At 44.5% G+C, this 26,302-nt stretch overlaps 1 protein-coding gene across 1 annotated transcript in view; it reads left to right on the top strand.

Moving 5' to 3' along the window:
- bnc2 (basonuclin 2) overlaps positions 1-24,906 on the top strand; it is a 93,002-nt gene extending 68,096 nt beyond the window's left edge. The window contains 2 exon segments of the mRNA XM_041934112.1: positions 10,485-12,898; positions 19,836-24,906. Coding sequence (XP_041790046.1) covers positions 10,485-12,898; positions 19,836-20,658 — 3,237 coding nt within the window. The 3' untranslated portion in view covers positions 20,659-24,906.
- The last annotated feature ends 1,396 nt before the right edge of the window (positions 24,907-26,302 follow it).

The raw sequence follows: 26,302 nt of genomic DNA, 5'->3' as shown, positions 1-26,302 counted from the left end.
GCCCCCATCTCACCTCCAGGCCACAGCCAGACACCCTGTTAGAGGCTATTACTATCGTTATCCCCCCCATCCAATACAAGACTCAGACAGAACCTGGACATTAGCTAATCCATACTTATTGCATCTGGGTTCCTCTCACAGGCTTGTAATTCATATGGAGAGACATATTAGCGCGACATATTAGGTTGGCAACAGGTCTACAAGGTGAGATGCTACACTGACACTAAATTGACTTAGCTGGAGCCTCGCGGGATGTTGCAGGGCACTGCTGCTCGCTGACGACTAGGGTCCAGTCTGCCTGTATTGAGTTTCTGTGATGGCTGTTTAGCTCGTAGTGCTACGCGGGGCATGGGGGGAATGGAAGGTGCTCCGGCTCATTGCGTTTACTGACAGGAACCCTGCAGACCACAAGGCTACAGGGATCAATAGCACTGCACTGCACAGCAATGCCAGACCCGGCCAGACCCAAACACGGGAAGATTGCATTACACATGGGCTTAAAGCAGGACAGGCCTACTGTGTTATTAGCACAGCACAAACACATTCAATTTGCACTCAAATCCAGGGAATCACTTAATTTTTCTATGCATTATCACATGGACGTTTGAGATCGATTCTGCACAAGCACTATCGTGCATTCGTGCAAACACAAACATGCAATCTGTCCTCACATCTCATAGACACGCACACACACACACACACCCACACAGGTTATGTTTTTGTCTGGTGATCCTGGACCTGAGCCTCCAGGTGGCCCTGCATCCCTTCTCTGAACAAACAGAACAGCGGTTCACTCCACTTCCCCAGTGTCACCGGGGCCAAGCCCAGACATTGTGTGGCCCGCCGGCCTGCTGACACGGCCACCCAGCCTGCCAGGGACTTGCCGCTGGGTCAGAGTTAACATTTATTAAAGGAAGCTGCATGGAGAGTTAGAGGGAGTTGACAGTCCTCTTGTCACGTCGCACTCCAGAATACAGAAACCCGTGCAGTACACACCCCTCTCTGTTTCCAACAATAAAAGAAACAATGAAGTTGTTAAGCACTGTATGACCCTCCCAGGGCCCACTACTAGAATGACAGCTTTCATATCCCTGCCTAGTGCCACTGGACTTGCAGTTCCTCGCTGTGAATTACAACTTATGGCCCATTTGAAGAAGTTATCTCCTAGTTGGTATAAAATACAGATGGAAGATAAGGGACGGATATTCAAATCTTAAAAAAAAAAAAACAGTATATCGCATTCAACAAGAAAAGCCTATATGTTAAAGTGACTCAAAGTGGGCAGTATGAATGATTGTGAATGGATATTTGTGGGCCGCAAGGGGGAACGCAGAGTTTAGCGGTCCGTGAGGAACAATGAAAATCTAAAAAAGAGAAGTCGAGTGAAATGGATCGAGTGTGTTGAGCACCAGATGTGCCGTGGATGGATCAAACATCTGCTGGCTCTGCAAGGCCTCAACGGTCTTGAATGACCCCCATCATCCAACCTTTCTCGCCATGCGTCCCAGTAAACCTTTTGTTCTTCCCTATCTGCCCCCTCGTATAGATCAAGAGCTGTTTTTTTAACCGTGTTTGAAAAATTACTTTGACTTCATTAAATGCATTCACCTGAGTTATTATACGGCATTTGCTCGCAAACATGTACAGGAATATAAAAAAAACTTACGGTGCAGATTGTAATTTTTTTTCTGTTATTGTTCTCGATCTTGTGTGTTTTGATGGTCTAGAGCTTTTCTTGGTGTATAAGTTACAGTACAAAGAGGCAGCACCAGATGGTAATGGTGTTTATTTTTGCAGTAAGTAATCACCATTCTGGAACTTATGACAGTAGACAGGCCCAGGGACCTGGAACCGTGCCCCGAGAGACCCGAGCACCACTTCCTGTTGTACCCGCATGATCGCAGACACAAGCGTACGCACTCTCGCACACACATCCACGCGCGTGCACACGCAAACACGAACATCCTCTGGGCTGCTGGCGGTGTGAGCCCCTGGGCCACAGGGATAGATGTGTTCTGGCACATAGGTCGGGGTAGTGTAAATTACGCCGCAGCCACACTGGCACCCTCCACCTCCAAGATGAATGAGCCAGCTTACATGCCAGGCAACAATTCCAGTGAGTCTGGACTTTAAAAACAGGGATACTGCACTGTTTGTAATTTGGGACCATTTTACCTGCACTGCACCTTTTCACTGTGATAAAACAACAGTATTCTGAACACACGCCACTGCACACGTCTTTCAGGAATGATCTGGCCTCGGGTGTCACTTACGGGTGTTCACAATAAGACAACACAAAGACACAATTAAAGCCTAAACACAATTTAAAATGTCTCATTCATTCAGCTGATTATTTAGTTACAACCATTGCTGATAAACACACTTTTGACCAAACCATTATATGAACGCACTCCAGTAAAGAAAGATATTACTGGATAACTGCTATCATATTATGTATGGACATTTATTTTTATAACTTTTTTGGAAACTGGAAATTTAAAGTGACTAAAACTGCTGAAACGAATGTACTAATTTGGGGGCTTGGTTGTTTTTTTTAAGATCTATAACACATTTTATTTTGTACCGTGATTAAATTATATATATCTTTGAACCTCAGATTTTATTTTATGTCTTTCTGGGGTGTCGGAAATGTCAGCACACATTTTATATTGTATGAGTAACGGCATGTAACAGAGTAATAAAGGCTGATTTAAAACCCGACATGTTGAATTTGCATGGTAGGCTGCCAAGCCAACAACACCATCAGGACATACTGCACAAAAATGGGAGCACTTGTCAAGCATTCACTGTTACACTCTGAGAAATTTTGAGATAAATGTCTTCTATATTTATATATATAACATAATAAACATTTCTATCATGACACACTGGAATAATGAATGATTTACAACTACAGTCCTGAGCAACACATTTTTACCAATTGGCCAAACAATCTGTATCATAGATTCCTAGTTAACATGACACAGACTCCTTAGGGGAGCCCAGACCCCCTAGTGGCCCTTCCTCTGTATGAGAGTCAGGCCGGCAGTGAAATACTGTCAGGGAGAGGAGCGGGGTGGAGGGAAGGCACCGGAGAGAGAGGCTCGAGTTAATGGTCTTGCATCTTCCTGGCAGCATGTCAATAATGGCTCTGATCACATTAAGTAAAGAGTCCATTAGCTTATTCTCTTTCCTCCTGCATGCTCCACAGCAAACGCGCGGCTGAAAAGCTCCTCTAATGCAGTGTGGCTGCATGTTACAGACACCTCTATCTGTTCCCAGCTAGACCAAAACAAAATGACTCGGGAGGTTTACCTACAATACAATCTATTATCCGTTCACATCAATTTCCTTTTGCGCAGTAACAGGGTGTGTGGACTATTTTGATCGTGTGGAGAGCAACACGAGATTACAGGTAGCACAAAATGACAACTATAGCTAATTTTTGAAATCTGGGTTGCAACAACTTTAAGCACAGTACAGTCAGAAACCACTTGTCAAATACTGGCTTTATGAGCTGGAGCCCTCGTGTAAAGTTTTCATTGGCAATAAATACACGTGTCTGCTTTTATCATGTTTAAGTTTCATTTCTTTTAAGCCTGTTTGCCTACCAAAGACTGCGTTTTGAGACCCAATTCCAGCCTGGGGGTGCAATGTGACAAGAGACGGTATTACAGGAAAGATGACCAGAAATGACAGATACATGAAGACACGGTAGAAACATGGAACTACGCGGCCAAAGAGCAAATTGTGAGCATATGTTAATGCACCTTCTCTGCACCGGCCTCCTGCCAAAATAGTAATCAAGACAAAGGAGATGTGATATAAGAGGGAAAGAAAAGCAGATTGTCAGCTCCACCCCCCCTCATCTCTACCAACACACACACACACACACAAGACAGACAGACCATTTCTCAGCCGCCTCACTGCTCTCCATCGGCCCTGGAGGGGGCACAGCGGCCCCCACATCTGTCTCCCAGGCCCGCGACAGACCTGGCTGCTGCATCCAGACCCAGCAGATCACACGAATCATCCTCAATTAATGTGAACCATCAGGCGTTCCCTCGCTGCTTCTATCACTCCACCCCTCTTCTCTGAGGCATCCCCTCGAGCTCGGTGCTGGGCCCGCTGACTTTTACACACTGTCTACGGCTACGGTTCCTTAGCACAGTTGGGCGAAGCCAGCCAACGTTATTGTGCACGCTTTGTGAAAACTGACAGGGAATCAATAGATCAGTCCAGACCCAGACGCTGCTCATGTGTGAGTGCTGCGAGGCGGTTCTTCAGAGGTTCTGAACTCAGAGAACAGCGCGCCGGGGCCTGAAATGGCTTCCATGTGCCGCCCCATCTGCACCTCTGCTGGGCTGTGGCCAAAGGACTGTCCTTTCCACTTTTTAAAGACGTAGAGGGACAGCTTTAAAACAAAAGGGGTGGTGATGGTGGGGGTGGAGGTCAGGGGGTCGGATGAATCAGAGGTTGGGAGACCTTCTTTTAAAATGACAGGTTTGTTTTCAAAAATAGATAATGAAAAAAGACACGTCAGTGGGAGAAGAAATGGAAAGTGTTTACTAAAGGCCACCTGGAACACGAGATGTGCCAGATTGTGACTCACCCGTCTGTGGTAAAGTCCTCTGTAATAACCCCCCCGACCCCCCTCCCTATCCTCGCAGTCTGCAACTGCACTATAAATCTCACTCCAGTCGATTAGTGTGCCCTTAGCAACAACTAACACACAGTCATGAAATTTTAACCAAAGCCACGAGTTAAATCAGGTTGAGAGGTGAAAGCAGGGTATCTCACGGCCTGCTGGTTGATCAGTGTGTCTGGCCCGGAGAAATAAGCCCTGTGGCCTCTTCACATCTACTCACACCAGAACCAAGCAAGCTGTCCTCTCTGCCAGTATTGAGCATGATGTTGACCAGGGCGACGCCCGTTGCATGGCTGTTAATTGACTGACTGATTAATTGGAATAATTCTAATCAGCAATATGAGACTCCACTGAATCACCTGTAATTCCAAGCCTGCCGTCTTTTAAAGGCTTTTGGCAAGTCCACTCTGTGTGTATGGAGCCACATGTGCTCTTGAACCAGACTTTACTCCATCAGTGCTTGAATTAGCGTACCTCACCATACAGTATTTATTGAAGCTGATATACTGTAACATGACTTTGAGCAGCTGTTTTATTGTACCTCGTTGCTCTCTTAAGTGTAACTGCAAATTGTCACTTATTAAAACCATACCACTCTCAGAAAGGCATCGAGGCTGTCTGCTGACATACAAGGTGGCAGCAGTACAGCATGAGCCTCCCACAGAGACAAAGTTCTGAATACTGTTTGGCTGCCGTTGTTTTTTTTAAATCCGACGTATTGGAAGACAGCTGTGAACCAGGCAACGCGAATAAGCTTCTACACATTTCTGCTTTTTCCTGTACGTATTTGAAAAAGGTGCATTTCACTGAGTGATGGCTTTATTTGTGAGATGCCCGTCCCTGTAATAAGCAACCACAAGGTGACATGATTGTGGCTGATTGGTCCACACGGATGCTGCCGTGTCTGTCTTTGATGTTAGGGTGACATGTTTCCACGGCTGCCTTGTTAATTGTTAATTATATGGTGTCACCTTGTACGTCGGCAGACAGCCCGTGTACAGTAGATTGTCATCATGCTATAACGATACAAGTTAATGTTTGTGCAGTTTGGAAAACATCTAAGGCGGATACACTAAGGTCATGTCAAAAAAGTAAGAAATTCTTTTGATGTGCAGAGCATAAAGGAGGAATTTACCACGATCACAGAGTGCAAATTTCAACCTCTATGATTCTTACAAATGTCCTCCACCCACATCTGGATGTAGCTACTGATTTCCCTGTGGTCCATCACAGGGGAAGAAGGAGAGAGCTGGTTGTTCACACATGACCTCTGACCTGCCACTGGGGAGCCAATGGGGGAGCAGCCTGTGTCTTGGGAGCTGTTGCCCTCTGATGTGATGGCTCCAGGCAGTGGGCTTTGCGTGAACCCATCCCCCATGGCACCCCTCGCCACTAGATCCTCTGCATTATTCATACAGCCTGAGATGGGGTGGGGAGAGAAACAGAATATGGAAAAGGAAGCACCAAGGTTCAAGACCTTCTCAGATCACAAGGAACTTCTGCTTAACCTCCCTTGAAGTGGCGAACACAGGGATAGAGCAGTTTTTTCAAGGAAGTGGATCTGAAAGCAGGACTGGAGATCAATGGCGTTTCCCTCGAGGCTCGCTGGAGATCGCATTCACTGCAAGGTGATTGGTGGATCAATGTGGTTCCCATGGTTCACTTTGCCATTGTGAGAACTGATCCTCCCTATTGCGAGTGATACTGTCTTACTCTCGGTTGAGTTTGTATGTTAATGTCGAACAAGTGCACCGTCATCCTACACAGATTTTACATCGAACGTTGCGCCAATTTATATGTTAACATGAAATGCAAATATCAGAGAAGCTATATGACACAAGCTCTACGAGGGTCAGAGAGCTCCCGTTTGATCTACTGCATACAGGCACAGGTCAACACGATGTATTTATAGTTATTTTTTGGTGTGTGCCTATATGGCATCTCTCTCCACTGCTTTCTAAATACACTCGGTCATTGAATATGATAGGTGATTATTAGTGAAAAGCATATACATGTTAAGCTCTTAATCCCTAATGGACACCTTGCAACCTAACAATGCTGCACACGCCGCCTCTTAATACAGCCCAGCACATAACCTGCTAATTGCATAATTGCCTGATTTGTTTTAACTGACAGTGGTGCCCTGGCCCGTGACAAGGCCATCATTTGCTCATCCTCATTGTCAGCAATTTGCAAGGTGGATACCCCACTACACACCCACTACACCACATCCAGCGCCACAGTATTAGAGACAGCCATGAATTAAGAATGCATTGCAGAGGCAGAGAGATGAATAAATACAGCCGTTGCTAGGTTAATTCTGAGAGACATGGAGGCAGGCAGATAAAATAAACTAACAGCAGCAGGCTGTCCACCAGATAAAGTGGGTACTCCATCGTCTCTCTGCTGTAATTATTGGCTAATAGTCATTAACCTGGCAAACAGAGGTTTAGCTGTATTGTTTAAAGGACTCTGGGATGCATAATGACAGACTAATATGTCATAGCACTGGGGGAGATGGGGGAGGGTTGGATTAATGAGATTTTACTGGAGGGAGTGTACAAGAAGAGGTGGGGCACGCCTGGAAAATATAGGGGAAAGAGGGCCACATTAAGCTAATTGGAAGATGAGTGCCTACTTGTAAAAGTGCTTCTAATGGCATATTTGTTTCTCTCACAGCATCACAAGGCTAATGCAGGGGTGTGGAATTGTGAGACTTACTGTAGTAAGGACTACAGAGGCCTGTGTTTGTGTGTCAGCTCATACTTTACTCATTCTAATACAATACATGCTTTTTTCTCATCTTTGATTGTTTATTAATTAGTTTGGGGGTTATCTCCATTGAACATTAGTGTGTGGAATTCAGCATTCTTACTTTAAAGTGATGCATGGCTAAATGTAGTGTTATAAATGAGCTACTGCAGTTTCAAAACCAGCAATGTATCGAAAGGCCTCCCCCAGCACAGACGCTCGTTGACTGGCCTCCAAAACTCAACTGACCAATGAAGGAGGAGCGCTTGGATAGCCTCCTCTCCGACAGGGTCCAGTGCATAGCAGATCTGCTGACCTGTTCTGACAGCTGGCTGGCCATTCCTAACACTAATGAGTTGCAGTTTGGCTTGTGTCATTGTGTTTTGGCTTTTATTTGGCTTCATGAGTGGGGAAGTGGAGGCACAGGGTAGAACTAGTAGAGGATAAAATAAATGTCGAAACAATGTTTTGAATCCTGGAGCTGGATAACTGCATGTGAGTCAGGAGAACAACTTAGATCAAGTGATCTTAAACCTGCAAAGCTTCTGCAGTTTTAATTAATGATATTACGTATAGTGTGAGACTAACCCTTAGAATTTTATTAATGGAACTGGCATTAAAATGACGTCATTTTTAGGAAGCTTGTGGTTCTTATTTATGTGTTTTCAATTACAATATGACAAGCAAACATCAAAGTAGGGCAGATTGGAAATTGATATTAATCTGTCTTAATCTGTCTTAAACTGGATTAAATGTGTTTTACCAATGATCCCAGAAATGCAAATACTCTCTATTGCTATGTATTACATACGACATATACTACATGTAGAAAACAAAGACATTAATCATTTGAATAAACTATATTAATTGCATTTAGAATTTTTCATGCCTCTCATGAAGTTGTAATTGTGAGCGTCACAAATAAGTCTTTTTTTGTCTTGAGAAAATATTTAAAGACTGATCCACTTCTCAGAACTACAATTTCTTAAGAAATGTGATTGTGGAACTATTTAAAGATTCACTTTCTAATTTGTTTCATTTTTTTGTTTCAATTAAATCAAATGGAAGTACTAATGCCCAGATGGCCGTGCAGTGTGAAATAATAGTGCCCAGGCTAGAATTTAAAGTCATACCTCCGGGCAAAAACTCCAGAGCGCACACAGAATGAAAGTGTAAAATGTTTTTTAATGTATATTTAACAACAAATACCCCAGTGACTATTGATGTTTCGTCTCAGAAGAATCTATTTCTCCAGTATATCTGAGGGCATGATATGAAACCACTCGCGCTTTTATTTTTCTGTTTTTCTGCTCTTCTTCCTCTGTGTCTCTCCCGTACTCTCTCTCTCTCTTTCGCTGTCTCTCTTTAAACATTTATCTTCTGTTTTCTCCTTACAGGCCCTTTGTGCTTTGTGATGTTGGTTTTTACAGCTTTTTACTCGCCAGAGTTGCCATTTATCTTTTATAGATGCCAGCAGCTAGGAGCACATATGAAATGTTACCATTTCACTGTGACTAATTGTCATCGCCTGCGTTACTCCCTTGATGTCACTTGCACCTGGTCCCTCGGGAACCTGTGTGTGAAATGAAGTATTCACACTATGTCTCTCTGTTTCTTCTCTCCTCTATTTCCATCTTGTTCACGCAAACACTCGCACCACACCGTCTTATATAACAACAGCAGTATGAGGAGTACTATATGAGGATAATTTTGTAAAGACTTCTGTCATCAGTGCTATGAAGCGGGAAGCGATGTGGGTTCATACGAGAGGACAAGAGCACAGGGTCAAATGTTCATTGCCTCTTACTCAGCTCAACCACAAAGTCAATTCTCAGGGTTTTGCCAAAATTCTTTCCCTGAATCCATTGCCATCTCTTGATGTTTGACAATATCCACATTTGCAAGGAGTCTAAGCTTTTTATTTTCTATCCATTAATAGCACATCTCCGAAAGACACTAGCCAAGTAAAGTGTTCTATTTGGAATAACGCCCAAGTCCCATCGGAGTAGTTCTGGTCTCTTAGGATGGAAACTTGTTTCTCACCATTTCCAAGCCTCCAAAAATACAGAACTGGAATTGCCAATGGTTATTATAAATTATTAACTGTTAATATTTGTTATTTTACATTTCTGCCCCTTTTCATAGGAAGCCACCGTCAACTAAAAATGCATCTTCAGTGGGCAGTGTCCTAAACAACATGGTTGTTTATTGCAAAGTATCTCACATCAATGTTTAAGGTGATACAGGTTGTGCATCCTTTAAACCGTACTAACGTATTGATGTGATTAATATTTAAGGTACTACTGGGTATGTATCCTTTGGACCTCACTAACACAGACGCATGATAAACATGCAGCCTGTCAAATAAAAGGAACACAAGCTCAATGGCTCTGTCAAGGCACTCAAACACAACCTTAAATAAACATGAGTTTTTCTCTTAGAATGAACAAAGCCATTCCCTGATACACAGAGCAGCAGTCCCATCCTCCCTCGTGCATTTTACTGCCTTAGAGACTGAAAACACACTGAGAAAAATGCCTGCTGACCAACGTGCAATTAGTGGCTTGCATTAATTATTCTATTATTTCTGCTAGTCGTTTTTCTCTGACTCACACAACTTTGTAAATATCCCCAGGTACAGTTTGTGTACAGAGGGAGTCCCAGCAAGAGTTCACATGTTTTACAAAGCTGTTTTTGTCAACTCAGATTAACATCCCAACAATGCTGGAAGTCGCAGAGACCTGCTAATCACCCCACCTCAGTGCGTTTGATTCGTCTGCTTTAGACTTAACTAAACTTGCCAACTCTCATCACCGTGTGATTAATAATCACATTCACAGGGCTGATTTATAGAAAAAATAAATGATTGAAAAATGGATGGCAAAGGGGGAGAGCGGAGGGAGGGACTTTCAACAAAGCTCTATTAGTTACTTGTCGCTCCAGGAGCCTCTGAATTTCATGAGCAGAAAAGCTTGCCCTTACAAACTAACCCTTGCTCTATGTTCTCCTTTGACCACAGTGATTATGCACAATCAATAACGGTTTGTATTTTTGTCTTCTCTCTTATCTCTTCTGGGGCATCTAGGATGCTGCAGGCAAGGTGCTGGACCGCTGGACCATCATGTCCCGAGAAGAGGAAATCATCACCCTGCAGCAGTTCCTGCGCTTTGGTGAGACAAAGTCCATTGTGGAGCTGATGGCCATTCAGGAGAAGGAAGGTCAGGCAGTTACAGTTCCCTCCTCCAAGACAGACTCCGGGATTAGGACATTCATTGAAAGCAACAATAGAACCCGCAGCCCGGGGCTCCTGACACATCTGGAAAATAGTAGCCCATCCAGCATTCACCATTTCGAAAATATCCCCAACAGTTTAGCCTTCCTCCTGCCCTTCCAGTACATCAACCCAGTCTCTGCCCCCATGCTCGGCTTGCCTCCCAATGGCCTGCCTATGGAGCAGTCTGCTCTCCGCCTCCGGGAGCCCAGTCTGCCAAACCAAGGTGAACAGGTGGAGACCAGTGAGTCAGAAGTGTCTCTGTCACCCTTCCGTACAGGCCAGAGCCCCAGCCGTGGAACCCTGGGAGGAATGAGCAACAACATTGAACCCAAGACAGAACCCAACAACAGGGCATCCCCCATCTCACCCACACCTTCCACTCAGCAGGCTCAGCAACAACAGCAACAGCAGACACAGCTCCAGCAGCAACAGCAGCAGGGCCAACAGCAGTCCCAAAATCAACCTCAGCAGCCCAACAGCTTGAGCGACCACCAGGTCCACCACCACTTTGTAAAGGACGAGCCCTCTAAAACCATCACTCATGCTTCCTTTTCCTCCAAAATGCATCGCATGCGCCGCATGGGAGCCACCTCTCGCAAGGGTCGTGTGTGCTGCAACTCTTGTGGCAAAACCTTTTATGACAAAGGCACACTTAAGATACATTATAATGCTGTACACTTGAAGATAAAACACCGTTGCACCATTGAGGGCTGCAATATGGTCTTCAGCTCACTACGCAGCCGCAACCGCCACAGTGCCAATCCAAATCCACGGTTGCATATGCCTATGCTGCGCAATAACCGTGACAAGGACCTCATCCGTGCCAATTCAACCCCCGGTACACCTGTCATCTCAAGCACCAAGAATGGTGGCTTTACACTCACCAGCCCAGGAAGGCCTCCACTGGGCTTCACGACTCCACCAGTAGACCCTATGCTTCAGTCACCCCTGCAAAGCCCATTGGTGTTCCCCACCCTGAAGTCAGTGCAGCCAGTCCAACCAGTTCCCCCATTCTACCGTACACTTCTGTCCCCTGCGGACCTTGTCAGCCCTCCAGTGTCACTGCCCACCAGCCCCATCCTGCCCACAACCACCAACAGCACCACACTGATGGACCAACAACAACAGCTCCTGGCTGCTGCAGCTGTGGCTTCACACAATAATGTTCACATGTCAGAGGCGGGACCCATGTCCCACCGCGTACATACACAGAGTGCCAATCACGACCTCAACACTGGCAGCATAGACCCCACGCCTAAAAAGAAGCCACGTAAATCTAGCATGCCAGTGAAGATTGAAAAGGAAGTAATTGATGTGGCGGATGAATATGACGACAAAGATGATGATGACGATGATAACCTCCACCACAATCACCACCATCACCAGTCATCCCTTCTTCACAATAATATCAAAATGAATGGTAACTGTAACAGCAACAACAATAGCGGCAGTGGTACCGGGAATCACAGTGGCGGTAGTGGGCAGCAATCCCCTTCCCAGGATGAGATGAGCCCTGGCCTAGCTCTGAGAGGCATGATGAGACAGAGTGAAGATGAATGCCGGGAAGGGACTGGTAGTGACAGCAGGGGTGGAAATGATCTTCAAGGCTCTGGTGAACTACGTTGTATGGACAGCTTCACCTCTGAGGAGCAGGACCATGAGAGAGACTTTGAGAATGAGTCTGAAACCTCCGACTCCAAGATGTTCTACCGCGATGAGCTGATAGATGTGGAAGAACAGCAAAAACACATCAGGAGTGGAAGGGGTCTGGACAAGGAACAGGATGATGAGGGTGGTGAGGAAGCCCATTTGAAAAAGGAGATGGAAGGCAAGGGGCATTCCTCGCCCTCCCCTCATCAGCCCCCTATCAAAATCAAGGAGGAACTCAACGATCCTACTTACGACATGTTCTGCATGGGCCAGTATGGCCTCTACAACGGAGGCATGGCCGCCGCCGCCGCCGCCGCAAGTATGGCTGCTCTGCACGAGAGCTTCATCTCCTCGATGGGCTATGGTTCCAGCCCACCCAAATTCCCTTCTTCTCATTCACCAGAGGGTGACCCGTGCTCAAGTCCCGACCCCAAGATCTGCTACGTATGTAAGAAGAGCTTCAAGAGCTCCTATAGCATGAAACTGCACTACAAGAATGTGCACCTCAAAGAGATGCATGTGTGTACTGTGGCTGGCTGCAACGCTGCCTTCCCTTCCCGGAGGAGCCGAGACAGGTTAGTGAACTTGGTACCGTAACCATTTTATTTCAATGTAATTGCGACAGTCGCAGGTAGGTTTGATGGAACTGTTCGATTCAATCTTTAACATCTATTATAATCTGAACTGTGGCACAACATAAACGTACAGAATAGTTTTTTGTGGGGCGATAGCAGTCTTATAAAAGCCATGTTAATTAAAACATAGTTTAATAGATATCAGCATTTTTGTGAGAGATATGCCTTTTCCTTTTCACGTTAAAAAAACAAGATTTAGCTGCAGTACATCATTACTATATGACATTTACCTGGATAGGCTATCACCTAACATCTGTTAGCTAATTCAACACTAAATTCATTCAGGGACATCTGCTCCTTGTCAAGTCAAAGTTCAGAAGAGTATGGTGTCAGGATGAGAAACACACACACACATTCAAACAAGCACCAGGCCATACCCATCAACCCTGCAGCTCAAGTGTGTTGTTTACTTGCCCTCAGTACCTCACCTTGTCACAGGGAGGTGAAGGCGCATATATTAACATAGACAGCGGTTTGTCAAACCACTGCATTTATTAGCGCATTAGGAGGTGAGGTTAGCCATACTCACCTGGGCTTGTTAGCACATATCAGTCCTACACACTCACGCCTCAGAATATATATACTGTAGCAGCAGTGGCAGCAGGTTGATGCCGTAACACATGCCGGAGGTTCATAAGATCACTACTGCCCTGGGCTAGCAAAGGCTCCATACGGGATTACGAACAACTGTTTTTTGCATCATGGAGTACTTTTAAGTGTTGAATCGGCCAGAATCAGTCAAACTAAACAGGCTGAATTTCTCTTTCACAGTCCTCTACATACATTTAGCTAGTAGTAAAATTGACAGCTGTATGTGAAGTTACATATTCGTTTGGTAACTCAGAAAGTCATATTCCCTTGGCAGTCATGTAAACAACAATGGTCACTTGCTCAAGTCACTCAACACAGCAGGGACAAAGTGTAAAATGGTCCTTGACACAAATTGTAAATTTCCTCTCTAAAACAAACAGCATTCAAGTGTAACAAATATCTCACATGCTCAGACTCTCCATCTCTTTAATAGAACTCAGCTGCTCTACATAACAGCCTTACTCCTAAGTTTTCTTTAAGAGGTATATATATATATATATATATGTATATTATTACATTTGTTGTTTCGACTGCATGTTCCTACAGCTGCATATAAATAGAGCAGGTGATTCCGGTTCTCCATCAAAAAGGATGTAGGAGAGGAACAGGGGGAGCAGATCAGGAGACAAGGTAGCATTAGTGAAGGTGCAACACTGCTGCTCACCTGACGCAGCTGTGCCGACAGCAGCAGGATGACAGGAAGTGTTATAATAGCGTGCATTGCCTCGGTGTGGTGTACTGACACCGGTGAGTTTGTTAGTTCCCCTCTTTTGACAAGGCTTCAGGAATAGAGACTGCCTAAGGCATGACCGGCCTGCTGCGTAACGTCAGCACGCACACACACACAAAACACACACACAGGGATGTATACAAATAGATAACACAGAAAACGATTTGTATACAGCTTATCTCTTTGTAATTAGTCTCCCAATGCTGTACAGTTGTTGGGTATAAACAATTAACTGTCTTATCTGAACTTTTAAATAGCATGAAGAGAGCTCCACTGTATATTAATAGGGGAATTTAACATGATAAAAGATTTCAATGCTAGATAGGAATTACACCTAAGAGTGAGGTGCCATTAGTAATCAGCAGATATTGCTCAGAGTTTTATTGGTGCTAAGGTGGATACTGTGAAACAGAGAGTTCAACTCCTACAGCCGCCACGCTTTTTTTGTCAGTTATGTAATTTATTGCCCTCATACTGGTATCTGTTGTCATGACCCCATGATGAATCACGGAAAACGTAATGAGGCGACAACAGTGAGAAGAAAAAGGATCGTTAGAATAGAAGAAGGGGAGCGCATGGTGTGGGGAAGCTGCGTTGTCACAAACATGCAGCCAGGCGTTCGGTGTCACAGCCGGGGGTCAAACGTTAGACCGTACTGCATAGAGAAAAGGCATCAACCTCAACCTGAACTCTTCCTGTGCTCGCTCTGTTCCTGTGTAAGCTTGGACGTGTGCGTGTTTGTATGTGTGACGCTTTGACTCCATGACGAGAAAAACACCAGCATTTAAATGCTATTCAAACACGTCAAGTGGCAGAACATATGTGAGATGGAGATAAGTTTGCAGTGAGGAGGGACAATTGCTGGGGGGGGGTGAGACCTAAGCCCGCTATTGTTTCCATACTTTTTCTGTGGGGGATAAATTCCTGATAACATATGGGACATATTACTCTGCCGCTGGTTCAAACAAGGAACAAAACAACAGAAAGAAGGGCATTGCATAGCGAGAGGAATCCTGGGGCTTTGAGGCGAGTCAATACACGAGCCGGGCTCTCATCAAATCTGTCCCTGGATAATCCTCTAATGACATAATGTATGTTTGAGTGTAATTGCAGCAATAAAATGGGAATATAATTTAGTTGTTTTCATAAGAGCATTTGCTCTGATAAGATTAAGAAACTGCACGTACTTAGATATTTGCACGAAATAATGTTTAGAATGTTTATTACTAGTAAATTAGATAAGCCAAGCTCCATTCCTTCTCCGAATTTGATTCTTCTATATGTTAAATAAGCAGCTCTTTCCTCAGACGTAAAGCATCATCACTTAATGCTTCACACAAGATAATTATCTGTAAAAAAAGAACAAAAACAAAATGTAATGACCCTTAGAATAATAATCACATTGAATTTTAATAAGAGGAAGGTAAACCAGTGGTTATTTGTTGTGTTTTTTACAGCTGAATAATATATGCTAAAGCAGCTTTATAATATGCAGCCCTGCCTGGCTTCCTCTTCTCAGTGCCGACATCCACCGATAGGGAAGTCCAAAGTACCTCTGCATATCTGATTAGTCCACTGACTGAGTGAAAAGCCAAAGGCACGTAAACACACCATCAGACACGAGCATCAAAAGCTCCGGTATCAAAGCGAAGAAGAAGACGGAGGAGAGGTCATTTGATCTACTGAGAAAATCAACCAAGAGCCAATGACATTGTCAGAGCAGGACGCGGCGTGAACGTGCTGCCACGGAAAACAAGTACGACTGCTGTTTACTCAGGTTGGATCTCTGCCCTGCTTACAAGACTTCGCACATCCGCACGCACCAACATTAGTGCACATGAGTACTGCGCATAAACACGCTCGGGAATACAGGAAGGGATAATTTAATGTGCCCTTGAGCAAGCATGTAATGTGTGAGCGTAAAACAGAGACCAACATAAGAGTGTGTGTCTGTGTGGTTTTACAGTGGGATGTTTTCTCCCAGCCTCCCGCTGCACTGAGGTAAATGATTGCATATTTATTGTGGGGAGCGAGCAGCGTCGGCAGAAGTGCTGAAGAAGCTGCATGATTAACTGCTGGAAAGTCGCGCGTACCAGTAATCATCACCATTATTGGCCTCGTTAATCATATTCTTTAAACCGTTGACAAGACTTGCCTTACTTATCTCATTTTTATCAGCCTGCACTGCTTCTCTTTTTTAGCGTTCACTCCAGTATTTTAACCTGCTCCAATGTCGCTACAGCAAGTACAGTAGGTGTCCTCCCGCTTCCACATTCCCATGGTGCAGCAGTGCGCAGCCCGTGGTCCCTGCACGGGCCACTGCAAATGGAGAGAGTGAAGGTTAATTATGCTGGAGAGTCTCTTTCCTCCCCTCTCCTTCCTCTCTCTGTCTTCCTCGCTTTCCCTCGGTCCCCTCACGGCATGTGGTCTCGGCTCCGCTGCTTCACAATCAGCTCTCTGTTTGTCTCTTATAAACAAAGGGCACGCGGCTCACAGAGAGAATATGTTAGCATAAGCCACTCACCCCGGTTCAAAATGTCTGCTGATTAAAACACGGAAATATTACATCCCTTTGGTTCATCGTTGCCAGCTTCCTTGTGATGTATTTTGCAAAGAATAAAAGGAATTATTTTATTCTAAGATAAATAACATTTAGACAGTGTGCCATGGAAGCACGCTGTGCAATAATTCACTGTGCAGAATTCAACTTGTAAAAGAAATGCTGTAACTAACTGTTTTTCATGCGATATTTAACATCCATGCACTCATTTATTTGAGGCTCCTCATATCTTTGTAGCCGTTGCACAGGCTGTAGCAATGCAAAGTAGATACAACAGCGACGAAGAGTGATAAATGCTACCAACACTCTTGTCCTCCCACTTACACCTAAAACCTCATAACACACCCCGAATGACAGGAAAGACAAAGAACCACTCGTGTCAGTTTAATACCACTCAGCCCTCCATCTCATTTACACGTTATGAGTCATTTAGACAACACACACTCACACACACAAAAAACGAGGGCAAGGGCCATCAGACGAACCTAAAGATGATTAACGCCGGTTGGGACAGGCACACTCTCGCTCTGCCTCCTCTGCACAGTCAAAAATGGGCTCTCTGGAGGCCTCCCCCATCTTTTGGGCAAAGATGAGACTGTCAAATTGGTTTGCCAGCCACATTACTGGCCAACAGGGAGGTAGAGATGGAGGAAGGGGTGGGGGTGGGGGGGCGCTAAGGACTTGGGTTTGGGGGAGGAAAGACAGAGCGTACTGAAGTGGAGTGATGGGGGTGGAGGGATGGAGGGGGAAATGGGGCAGAAAGTCTAAATTTGATAAATGAAGGGATAAGTGCATTATGCCCAGTGTGTGTGTGCGTGCGTGCGTACGTGTGTGTGTGTGTGTGTGTGGACTCAGCTGACTTATTTTGATTCTTTAGGGCAGGGAGGCATTGCCAGCACAGGAGTTAAATAATAATGCAAATGATCATGGACTTGGCTCTTTTTCTCCTCTTAACTCTTGAGATTCGATCATTTCCAACTGGTTAGAAATGATACATCATGACCTTACTTTTTTCTTCCCATATTTTATTTTCATATATCTGTAGAATATTTAAAACGACTGCAGTAGTAAATGTGAATTTGATGTTGTTATAATATTCTAACAATGTGGTGTGCATTTTGAGTATTTACAATGGCTACTGTAGCTATAGCACAGACTACTTACTGCATGATATTTAGCATGTTTGACTTTAATATCTAAAACTGAGATAGCCATGGTTAACTTAGAGCTTATTAGCAGTGAGAAGGTGTTGTTATAGAGATGGAGACATGTTGCAAAGGACCTGCCTACCTGAGCATCATCAACAGCATCCTGAACTTCAGGCTTAATTGAGCAAATGTGGCCCCTCTTCACGTCAAAGCCTGTTGGTCGGTGTCCCTGCAGAAATTGTGCCCATTTCCTTATGTATCGATCACTGATAGAGGCACAGAGTTCAGACTGTCTTAAAACACTCTGGTCTCTCACAGCCAAGCGTCCACACATGTATTTGACTAGACAGGGATACAGCGCCACAGACATTGACTCATGACTCCCATATTTTAGCCATAAGCTAACGCCATATGGGTGCAACTGTACTATCAAAGGATAAAAAAGAACAAAGGATTTATATAGTCCTTTTGATCGAAGTCCCACTATATGGAAGTAGTATATTTTCTGTTTTTCACACACACACGCACGCACACACACACACACACACCCAAACAGACTAAAGCATGTACAAACACACACACACACACATACGCAGTGACAGCCACGGCCAATCGATTTGCCACGCTCTCTCTCCCCAATGCTGACGATGCTTGAGTGGACGGGCTCCTGGTTTCCTGGTTCACAGAAAAGGGTCCCTCAAATGAATGTATTTTTACCTCTTGCAGGACAATGTCGGATAGGGAAGTAAATAATTAAAGGAAAGGGACCCTTTTTGACTGCATCAACCCTGCCACTGCTGGTAAGCTCTACTATCCATTGTGACTCCATTTTTGCCCGTCCTGCTAAGGATGACCGTTTTCTTTTCTTTTCTTTTTTTTTTTATTTAATTTACACACATGTGCCCTCCCTGCATGGAAACCCTTCACATTAAAGGCACTGAGTGTTTGCACATTATTCTTATTTGATGTAAGTGCTGACCTGACATGAGAGGAATGGGCCATGTATATGTCGTATCTGACATCGCTTATTAGTTGCTTAAGTTTCCTTTGTGTGTTTTGCAGTTTTGTTGTGACATGTGTGCAGTGGGTCCCCTTGTTCTTAGTCCGACTTGGCAACTGTGAAATTGGAGCGAAAAAGCGTTGAATTAGATTTTTCAAGCCCATTTCATCTTGCATTCTTTAGCATGGCTTTGTATGCTAACTGAAATCCTCACTAATCCTATCCTGGCTTAAGCATGGCACTTGTTACTTGGTTTCTTTCATCAGCTGTAGCACACTGTGTGATACAGTTGGCCTTGTGTTTGGGGAAAAAAATGCCCATCTTAATTAAATCCAGGGCTACATAAAGACATGTTCACTGAGGTGCTCGATTAAGCCACCTCCAATAGGGAACGAATGCGATAATGCTGTCAGGGCCTAGTGCTAATATGCTATCCAGTTCCCCTCGATTATCACATTACCACAGCTCGAATCAATTGATAAACTCCCATTCAATATGGTGGAGTATTTAATTGAGTCAGAGTCTATTGGATTTGAGGGCTGTGCAGACATGCTGACAGCGGTAAACACTGGCAGGATGCTGTCTCTCTGTGCGATCTTAGAGCACTTTTCTGTGGAGAGCTGCAGGGTGAATTTCTGTCTCTGTGTGACTGTCTGTGTACCCCATCTGATAGCAACAAGAACTGCACTTGTAGAGGTTCCTAGATATTGCATATTTGTAGCCTGTTACCATTTAACAGAAGTAAGATAACTTGACAGTATGATAAAATAAATCATTGCAAGTGCAAAGTGTGGCTATTTTGTGTCTGAGAGGTGCAGCGTTCTGAACTTTGACTCTCTCCACATTAGGCACAGCTCCAACATCAACCTGCACCGCAAACTGCTGACCAAAGAGCTGGACGACATTGTCCTGGACCCCCAACTCACGCCACTGCCCAAGGACCTGCGAGCCGAGTTACTGGCCAAGATCTACGCCGGGCACCACATGGGCTTGGACCCTATGGCCGGGATGGGCATCGGAGGCGCCAGCCTCGGGCCCACTGGCCTGAACGACAGTCTCCGTTCCCCCATGAGCATCGAGTATCCCCACCACCCTCTCAACCAAAACCTTAAAAACCACCACACCAACGGCTTCTCCCGGGGCCAGCCAGACGACTACATGGTGCTGGACCTGAGCACCACATCCAGTGTTCAATCCGGCAGCAGTGTCCACTCCTCACACGAGTCAGATGAGGGCAGCGATGAAGGCATCCTACTGGATGACCTGGAGGAGGAGGAGGGAGAAGAGGATGAGGAGGAGGGCAACAGCGAGGGGGAGGACTACTCCCAGCGTGCCGAGGGGCGGGCTGAAGGGGGGCATCGGGATGAGACTGGAGAACTAAGAGGAGTGGGACACGGCGAGGGGTTGGATCCTTCCTCCTCACCATTCCTCCTTTCGTCCACCGGGGGCAGTAACTGTGGCAGCGGTGGGATCCTCTGCAACATCTGCCACAAAATGTACAGCAACAAAGGGACCCTGCGTGTGCACTACAAGACTGTGCACCTGCGCGAGATGCACAAGTGCAAAATCCCTGGTTGCAACATGGTGTTCAGCTCTGTGCGCAGCCGTAACCGACACTCTCAGAACCCCAACCTCCATAAAAACATGCCCTTCTCTACAATAATAGACTAAATAATGACTTGCTACTCTACCCTGCTGTCAGCCTGCCCGCTCCTCCCTTCATTCCTCATCCTTATTCCTCCTCAAATTAGCTTTTAACCCGAGCCCAGGGCCATCAAATACAAGCTCAATGCCTGTATGCCTCCTGCCCGTCCTCTGTAAGTCATTGCAAGACATTTCTATGTCCCTCTATAAAATCCATCGACTCTAAATACAGTTTATTATCGTGACCTTTGACTTTTCCTTCTTTGGAAGAACAGGATGACGCTCTTCAGCATGGAGTTTGCTTTATAACAAAACTCCGGTTGTTTTTGTCGTAAGCCCCTCCATCTTTTCCTTTCAAACGTCTCTCCACTTTGTTTTTCTGTCCGTCTCCAAAGAATCTATTCGAACTCTTATTTGTGACTTTGCCTGCAGAAATGATAGTATTGAGAAAAAAAAGAAAAAAAAAAGAAAATCTTGTTGTATTTGTGTAATGATAGCTTTTAAATGAACCCCTTACAAAAGCATGACAGCTTCATTTGTAAATAATGTCCCAAGAGGCTTTTGGTGTAAAAGAGTTGTGTTGATGGTTGTTTGCTTCTTTTTTCTCTCTCTTTATGGTTTTATGTTACAGCCCAGTACAATACTTCCAGCTATAGGCAAGACAGAGGTAGCATCTTACTAGCTTGACTCATTTATGTTAGCTTCAAAGACACGTTTTAAACTGAGTCCTAGGAAAAAAAAGAGTATCATGTGGCTTGTTTTATCTACTTGTTAGATATTCAGAGGTTGCCGGCATGCTTTTTCAGGCTCCTACACTGATATCATTCTCTGTATTTCTATTGATTTTTTTTTTTCTGTCTGTTATGTTTATGAGCTTTAGTATACCGATTCAGTTTTTGCACTTTGCATCTATACAAGGGGATGTGTAATATTATTATAATGAGGACTTTTGCAATGGTAAGTTTAGGTGTTGTTTGGGGTCGTTGACGGCTACAGTGCCGAGGGAAATGACAGTACCTTCAAAATACTTGTGCCAGTTTCTTTTGCACGTGCTCAGTTTCAAAACACAGTTTGACAACATCCTGAGATCTCCCCCCCGTCGCTAAACAAGGTATTCAGAAAGCGTCTCCAAAGTGTCTCGCGTCAGAACGAGTCCGGGCGTGAATACAAACAGCTGTTTCACAAACACTGAGGCGCTAGATATTGACAAAGTCTCTCTTCCTCTTTTTTGTTTAAGGAGCAATTTTTGTACGGTTGCCTGTTCTGATCACAATAATAACACCAGAGGTTTGGTGGGGTAATCTGTGTAAAGCATGACATTATTGTGACGTTTGTCAAACCAATGTAAGAACTCATCTTACTGAAATATGACTGTCCCCTGGATTTGAAAAAAAAAAAAAAAGATGATAATAGTCCTTCAACTGTGACCAAAACAACAGTGTTTGCTAAAGAAAACCCCTTTCAGTGTGACATTGTACTTAAACCATGCCCCATTGGATTAATATGATGCACTTGAGTCTTAAATCTTTTGCTGTGATATTTTCGGTATCGTTTTCCGTTGCTGAGTGTCGGCTACAAGTGTGCTCTACGAAACGCTTTCGTGGCTGCCGGTTGCAGCCGTTTTTAACATGCCCATGACTGTCTCACGGTACAAACATTTCCAGAAACTGGGCAAAAGTAGCCACGGGAAGGGGTATTTATTGGTGGGTGATGTATCTTCATGGAGATGTTTTTGTCCAGTATGAGAATATTTTTTGTAAAAAGACAAAAAATAGAGATTGTTCCTCAGTTTGACTTCTTTATCGATGTATTAGCAATGCCATGTGTTACTATACAAGGAGATCTTCTCTTCTACTTGACTGGTGCTACACACAGAGGGAAGAATATGCAGTGTTATGTGGTGTGCTGTACAGTATTCACAACACCCTACATCCATAACAGTGTTGAGTTCCATTTGTTTCATCCTTCAGCCGTTTTGCAATAGAGACATGACCTATTCTAGTGGAATACTTCATGTCCTTTTTTTTTAAGACTCCACCTATATGACACATGCAGTTTTCAGTCCTCTCTTCTCAGAGATAAAGAGAGTGAGAAAGAGAGCTGAGGCTGATGGAAAGGTTGCGGAGGTGGAAGGCTGACTAGGGAGGAAAGGATGACAGCAACGATCATTAAAAATGTGCTGCTTCTCCGTTACCTGGAGGCGTCCCTGCCATTCCAGCTCCTTCTGTCTAATAACTCACTTGTCACCTCGTTTCACTGCCAGACGCCGAGGTTGCTGACGAGACTGTGACACTGACAGGAGGAGAAAAAGAAGGAGCGAGGCTGTGTGCTCTGAACAATTCAATTTGACTCATTCAATTTAGCTGAATTCAATTCAGCTCGTCATTTTCTGCGTGTGCTTATTCTTATTCGGGGTCGCTGATAATTCAATTCCTTTCTCTCATTCTGTTTTTTTTTTTCTTTGCAGTCATTTAACAACCGCCTTACCCATTTCTTCAGCCCGCCACTCACTTACCACCTCCACACCCCACAGCGCAGGTCCTACAGGGACACACACTAATAGTGTATGCTTAAGTTCACTGGACGGCCATGGCATAGGAAAAAGGGATGGGTAATTGCCTGTTTATCCCAAGTGAAGGGAAAATTGAGTACAGGAACCCCTGCCTTCTCCCAGGAGTGGGTTTCACTGAGGCGCTTGCTGCCTCGTTCGCTCATTCAATCCCCCCGGCCCTCGCTCTGGCAGAAATAAAAAAGTGCTACTCCAGGAACCCTGCTGACAGCTGTCTCTCTAACACACAACCATAGAGACGCACGCACATGCATGCACACGGAGGAGAGTGGCGCACACTCACATATGCTTCCTAGTTACAGGCCTAGAAGGATGACAAGAACTAGACGACTTGTTAACCTTTGGTGATGAAGGAGACGGGGGCAGAGAAAAACAGAGCGCATTCTCCGCGCAGGAAATGAACCTCTCCATCCTGCATTGATGTCATAGCTGCTGCCACGACATAGAAAGCTAACATTCCATTATGGAGAGCGGTGTGAGCTAGCTCTTATTATCGTTGTTTCATTTAATAAGACCGGCAAACTCACAGACCCCACGTATCAAACGTTATGGTAATATAAATGTGCTCTGTCCAATCGCGTCTCTGCCCTTCTTGAGCTGAAAGTTTTTTTAGACTCAAAAAAATTCTTTATGTCCCGTTTCTCCATTTCTCGAGCAGCAGCTGCAGTGCATGACCTCTCTAGAAGTGTACTGAATATCATAGAAGAGATTCTCTTACAACACCATTCTCCTACCTCCTACGGGCTCCTTCTGAGCCCCGCATGGTGCTGGTCATGGCAGCAGAGCTCAGAGCTGCAAGAGGCTGGAAAGAGAGCTGAGAAAACATGCAAACGACTGTCCAGCACGGCCAGGCAGACAGACGGCGAGAGGGAGCAGGCAGCCACGGTGGAAAGGGATCGGGCTTAGAGAGCGGTCTGGCTGCAGCCTCGCGGCGGTCACTTAACAAGGCAGGGGAGAGAGTGAGGAACACAGGGAGAGGAGGGAGCAAGAGAGCAGCAGGGCCAGGACTCCCCAGGACTCATCGCCAGCTTTCTTCTTGATTGCCTGCTGGAGAGCGATCGAGCCACCCCTCACATTTCCACCCCTCTCCTCTGAGAAATGACCACCAATTTCCCCCCTCTCCTCTGAGAAAGCCCCCAATCCAATCTTTGTCTTTTTTTACTTCTCCAGCCACATCGGCCCTGGTGCATTCTGCAGCCTCGTGCCCGGGCCGCCGATCCGCAGTCACTTAGAGCGCCTCCTCGGCCCACCAGAGTGAATTTTTAATATTTGATTAGACGAGCGTCCGGCATCAATTATTCTGTAATTCTACATCGCACGCAGAGGGTGAAGGGTTGAAGCGTCTGACCTGTTAATCACTGTCCGTTTTGTTCATGTCACACAGCGAGTGAGTGAGTACGATAGGTGCGAGCAGAGAGGATGAGAGGAGACACTGCATGCAAACCCGTCCAGTCGATGTAGCTCGTGGAACAAAGTGGGATTCAAATGTTTGACGGGACATCGTACAAAATATGCAGATAGAAGAAAAATACACATCTACGTGGGTTTGTATAGATGCTTCAGTCTCATGTGTTACGTTCTAAAAGATAATACCCTCATTGATTTGAACTGGAACCTGTGAAATGTCAATTATCCTGAAAAAAAAAAAATACTGTAAATTCATATAATGTTTTCCATTGTGCCAATTATATTTTACAGTCTTAAAATATAAATACGCTTGAAGATCTGGTGAATTTAGATTTTTTTTTTTTTTCACGCGTGTTTTTCTGTATCCAATGCATTTGTGTCTGTGTCTTAAAAAGCCTGTGTTCCGGCACTGGCACTCGACAGCGTTGCATGGCTACATAGTTGCACTGCAAAGGACAACACTTTGGTGTCAGAATGGTGATTTGGGAGCCTCATGAATACTGTATGTTACCTAAACAGGTGTTTCCCATTTGCAGACAGGAGGAAAAAAAATGGTCCTCTTTTTAAAAGACTCTTGTTTCTTTTATTTTCCTTTCTTTTTTTGCCTTTCTTGTATTTGTTTCTGTATCATAACTGTCTATGGTTTTTGCATAAAATGCATAAGGGTTTTGGGATGTAAATGGAATTTTATTCATATTTTGTCCAAATACCTCTTGTAATTTGTATCAGAATTCTTGTACAATTTTTATATTAAAGATTTATCAGTCACTGGCATTTTGTCATCACATTTTCTTCAAATGTGAAGGACTTAATCAATTAAATGTGTTATTTAGAACATTTTATTACAGTAGCTTGAAAACACATCTTTCTCTATTGTGTACAAAAAGAGAAATTACAGAGCCCCATAACAATGTGTCAATCAAGCCATTTTAACAAGACACTGTGATTTCAGCACGTTTTACTGGGCTCTTTAATTACCCTACGATAAAAATCACCAGGGAAAAGGCTATCTTGACCAATTAGTGGACGATTAGATTAATAGTGTTATTAAAAGATGTACTGGCATGAGGAGAAGGTGGTGCTGGTCTTAGCAAATTGGTAGGATGGTCACTGAAGGAGCGAAACGAAGGACATACAGCACCTCTGATCATATGCTGAAATTAAATTAAATGCCCTTCTGAAGATAGATACACACACACACACGCACACACACACACACACACAGTCTTATATCAATGAAATCCTGGTATAAAATGAAAAAGCTTTTTCATCTCTCTGTGAAAGCTCTGAGAACAAGTGAACCTCCAATATTTTCATGTACGAACGCACATAAAAATACGAATATTAACATCGTTCAAAGCAAAAATAGTTTAACGCTGGAACGACAATGTGACACCGAAGACAAAAATTGACAACGACGATGAACAAATGCAGGGTCATTTTGCGAAAGCGACCTGTGCTGACATCATTTGCTGTGACTGGGGGTCAAATTACAAATTGATATGAGCTCCAGCGGGGATGTCATGTTTGCTCTGGTAACCAACAGGAACACAACGCCTCCTTCCTCCCCCCTGTGAAAGTGAAGGACTGACATGGGCCTTACTGACCTTGAATTAGACACCATTCCTCTTTGTCACACACCAGTTCCTTGATCCCCTGTCATTGTTGATAACTGCACAACACACACACACACAC

This window comes from Chelmon rostratus, chromosome 3, assembly GCF_017976325.1.
Source record: "Chelmon rostratus isolate fCheRos1 chromosome 3, fCheRos1.pri, whole genome shotgun sequence".
Lineage (NCBI taxonomy): Eukaryota > Metazoa > Chordata > Actinopteri > Chaetodontiformes > Chaetodontidae > Chelmon > Chelmon rostratus.
Note: the sequence above shows the minus strand (reverse complement) of the source record. Positions and strands in the feature narration are given on the sequence as shown.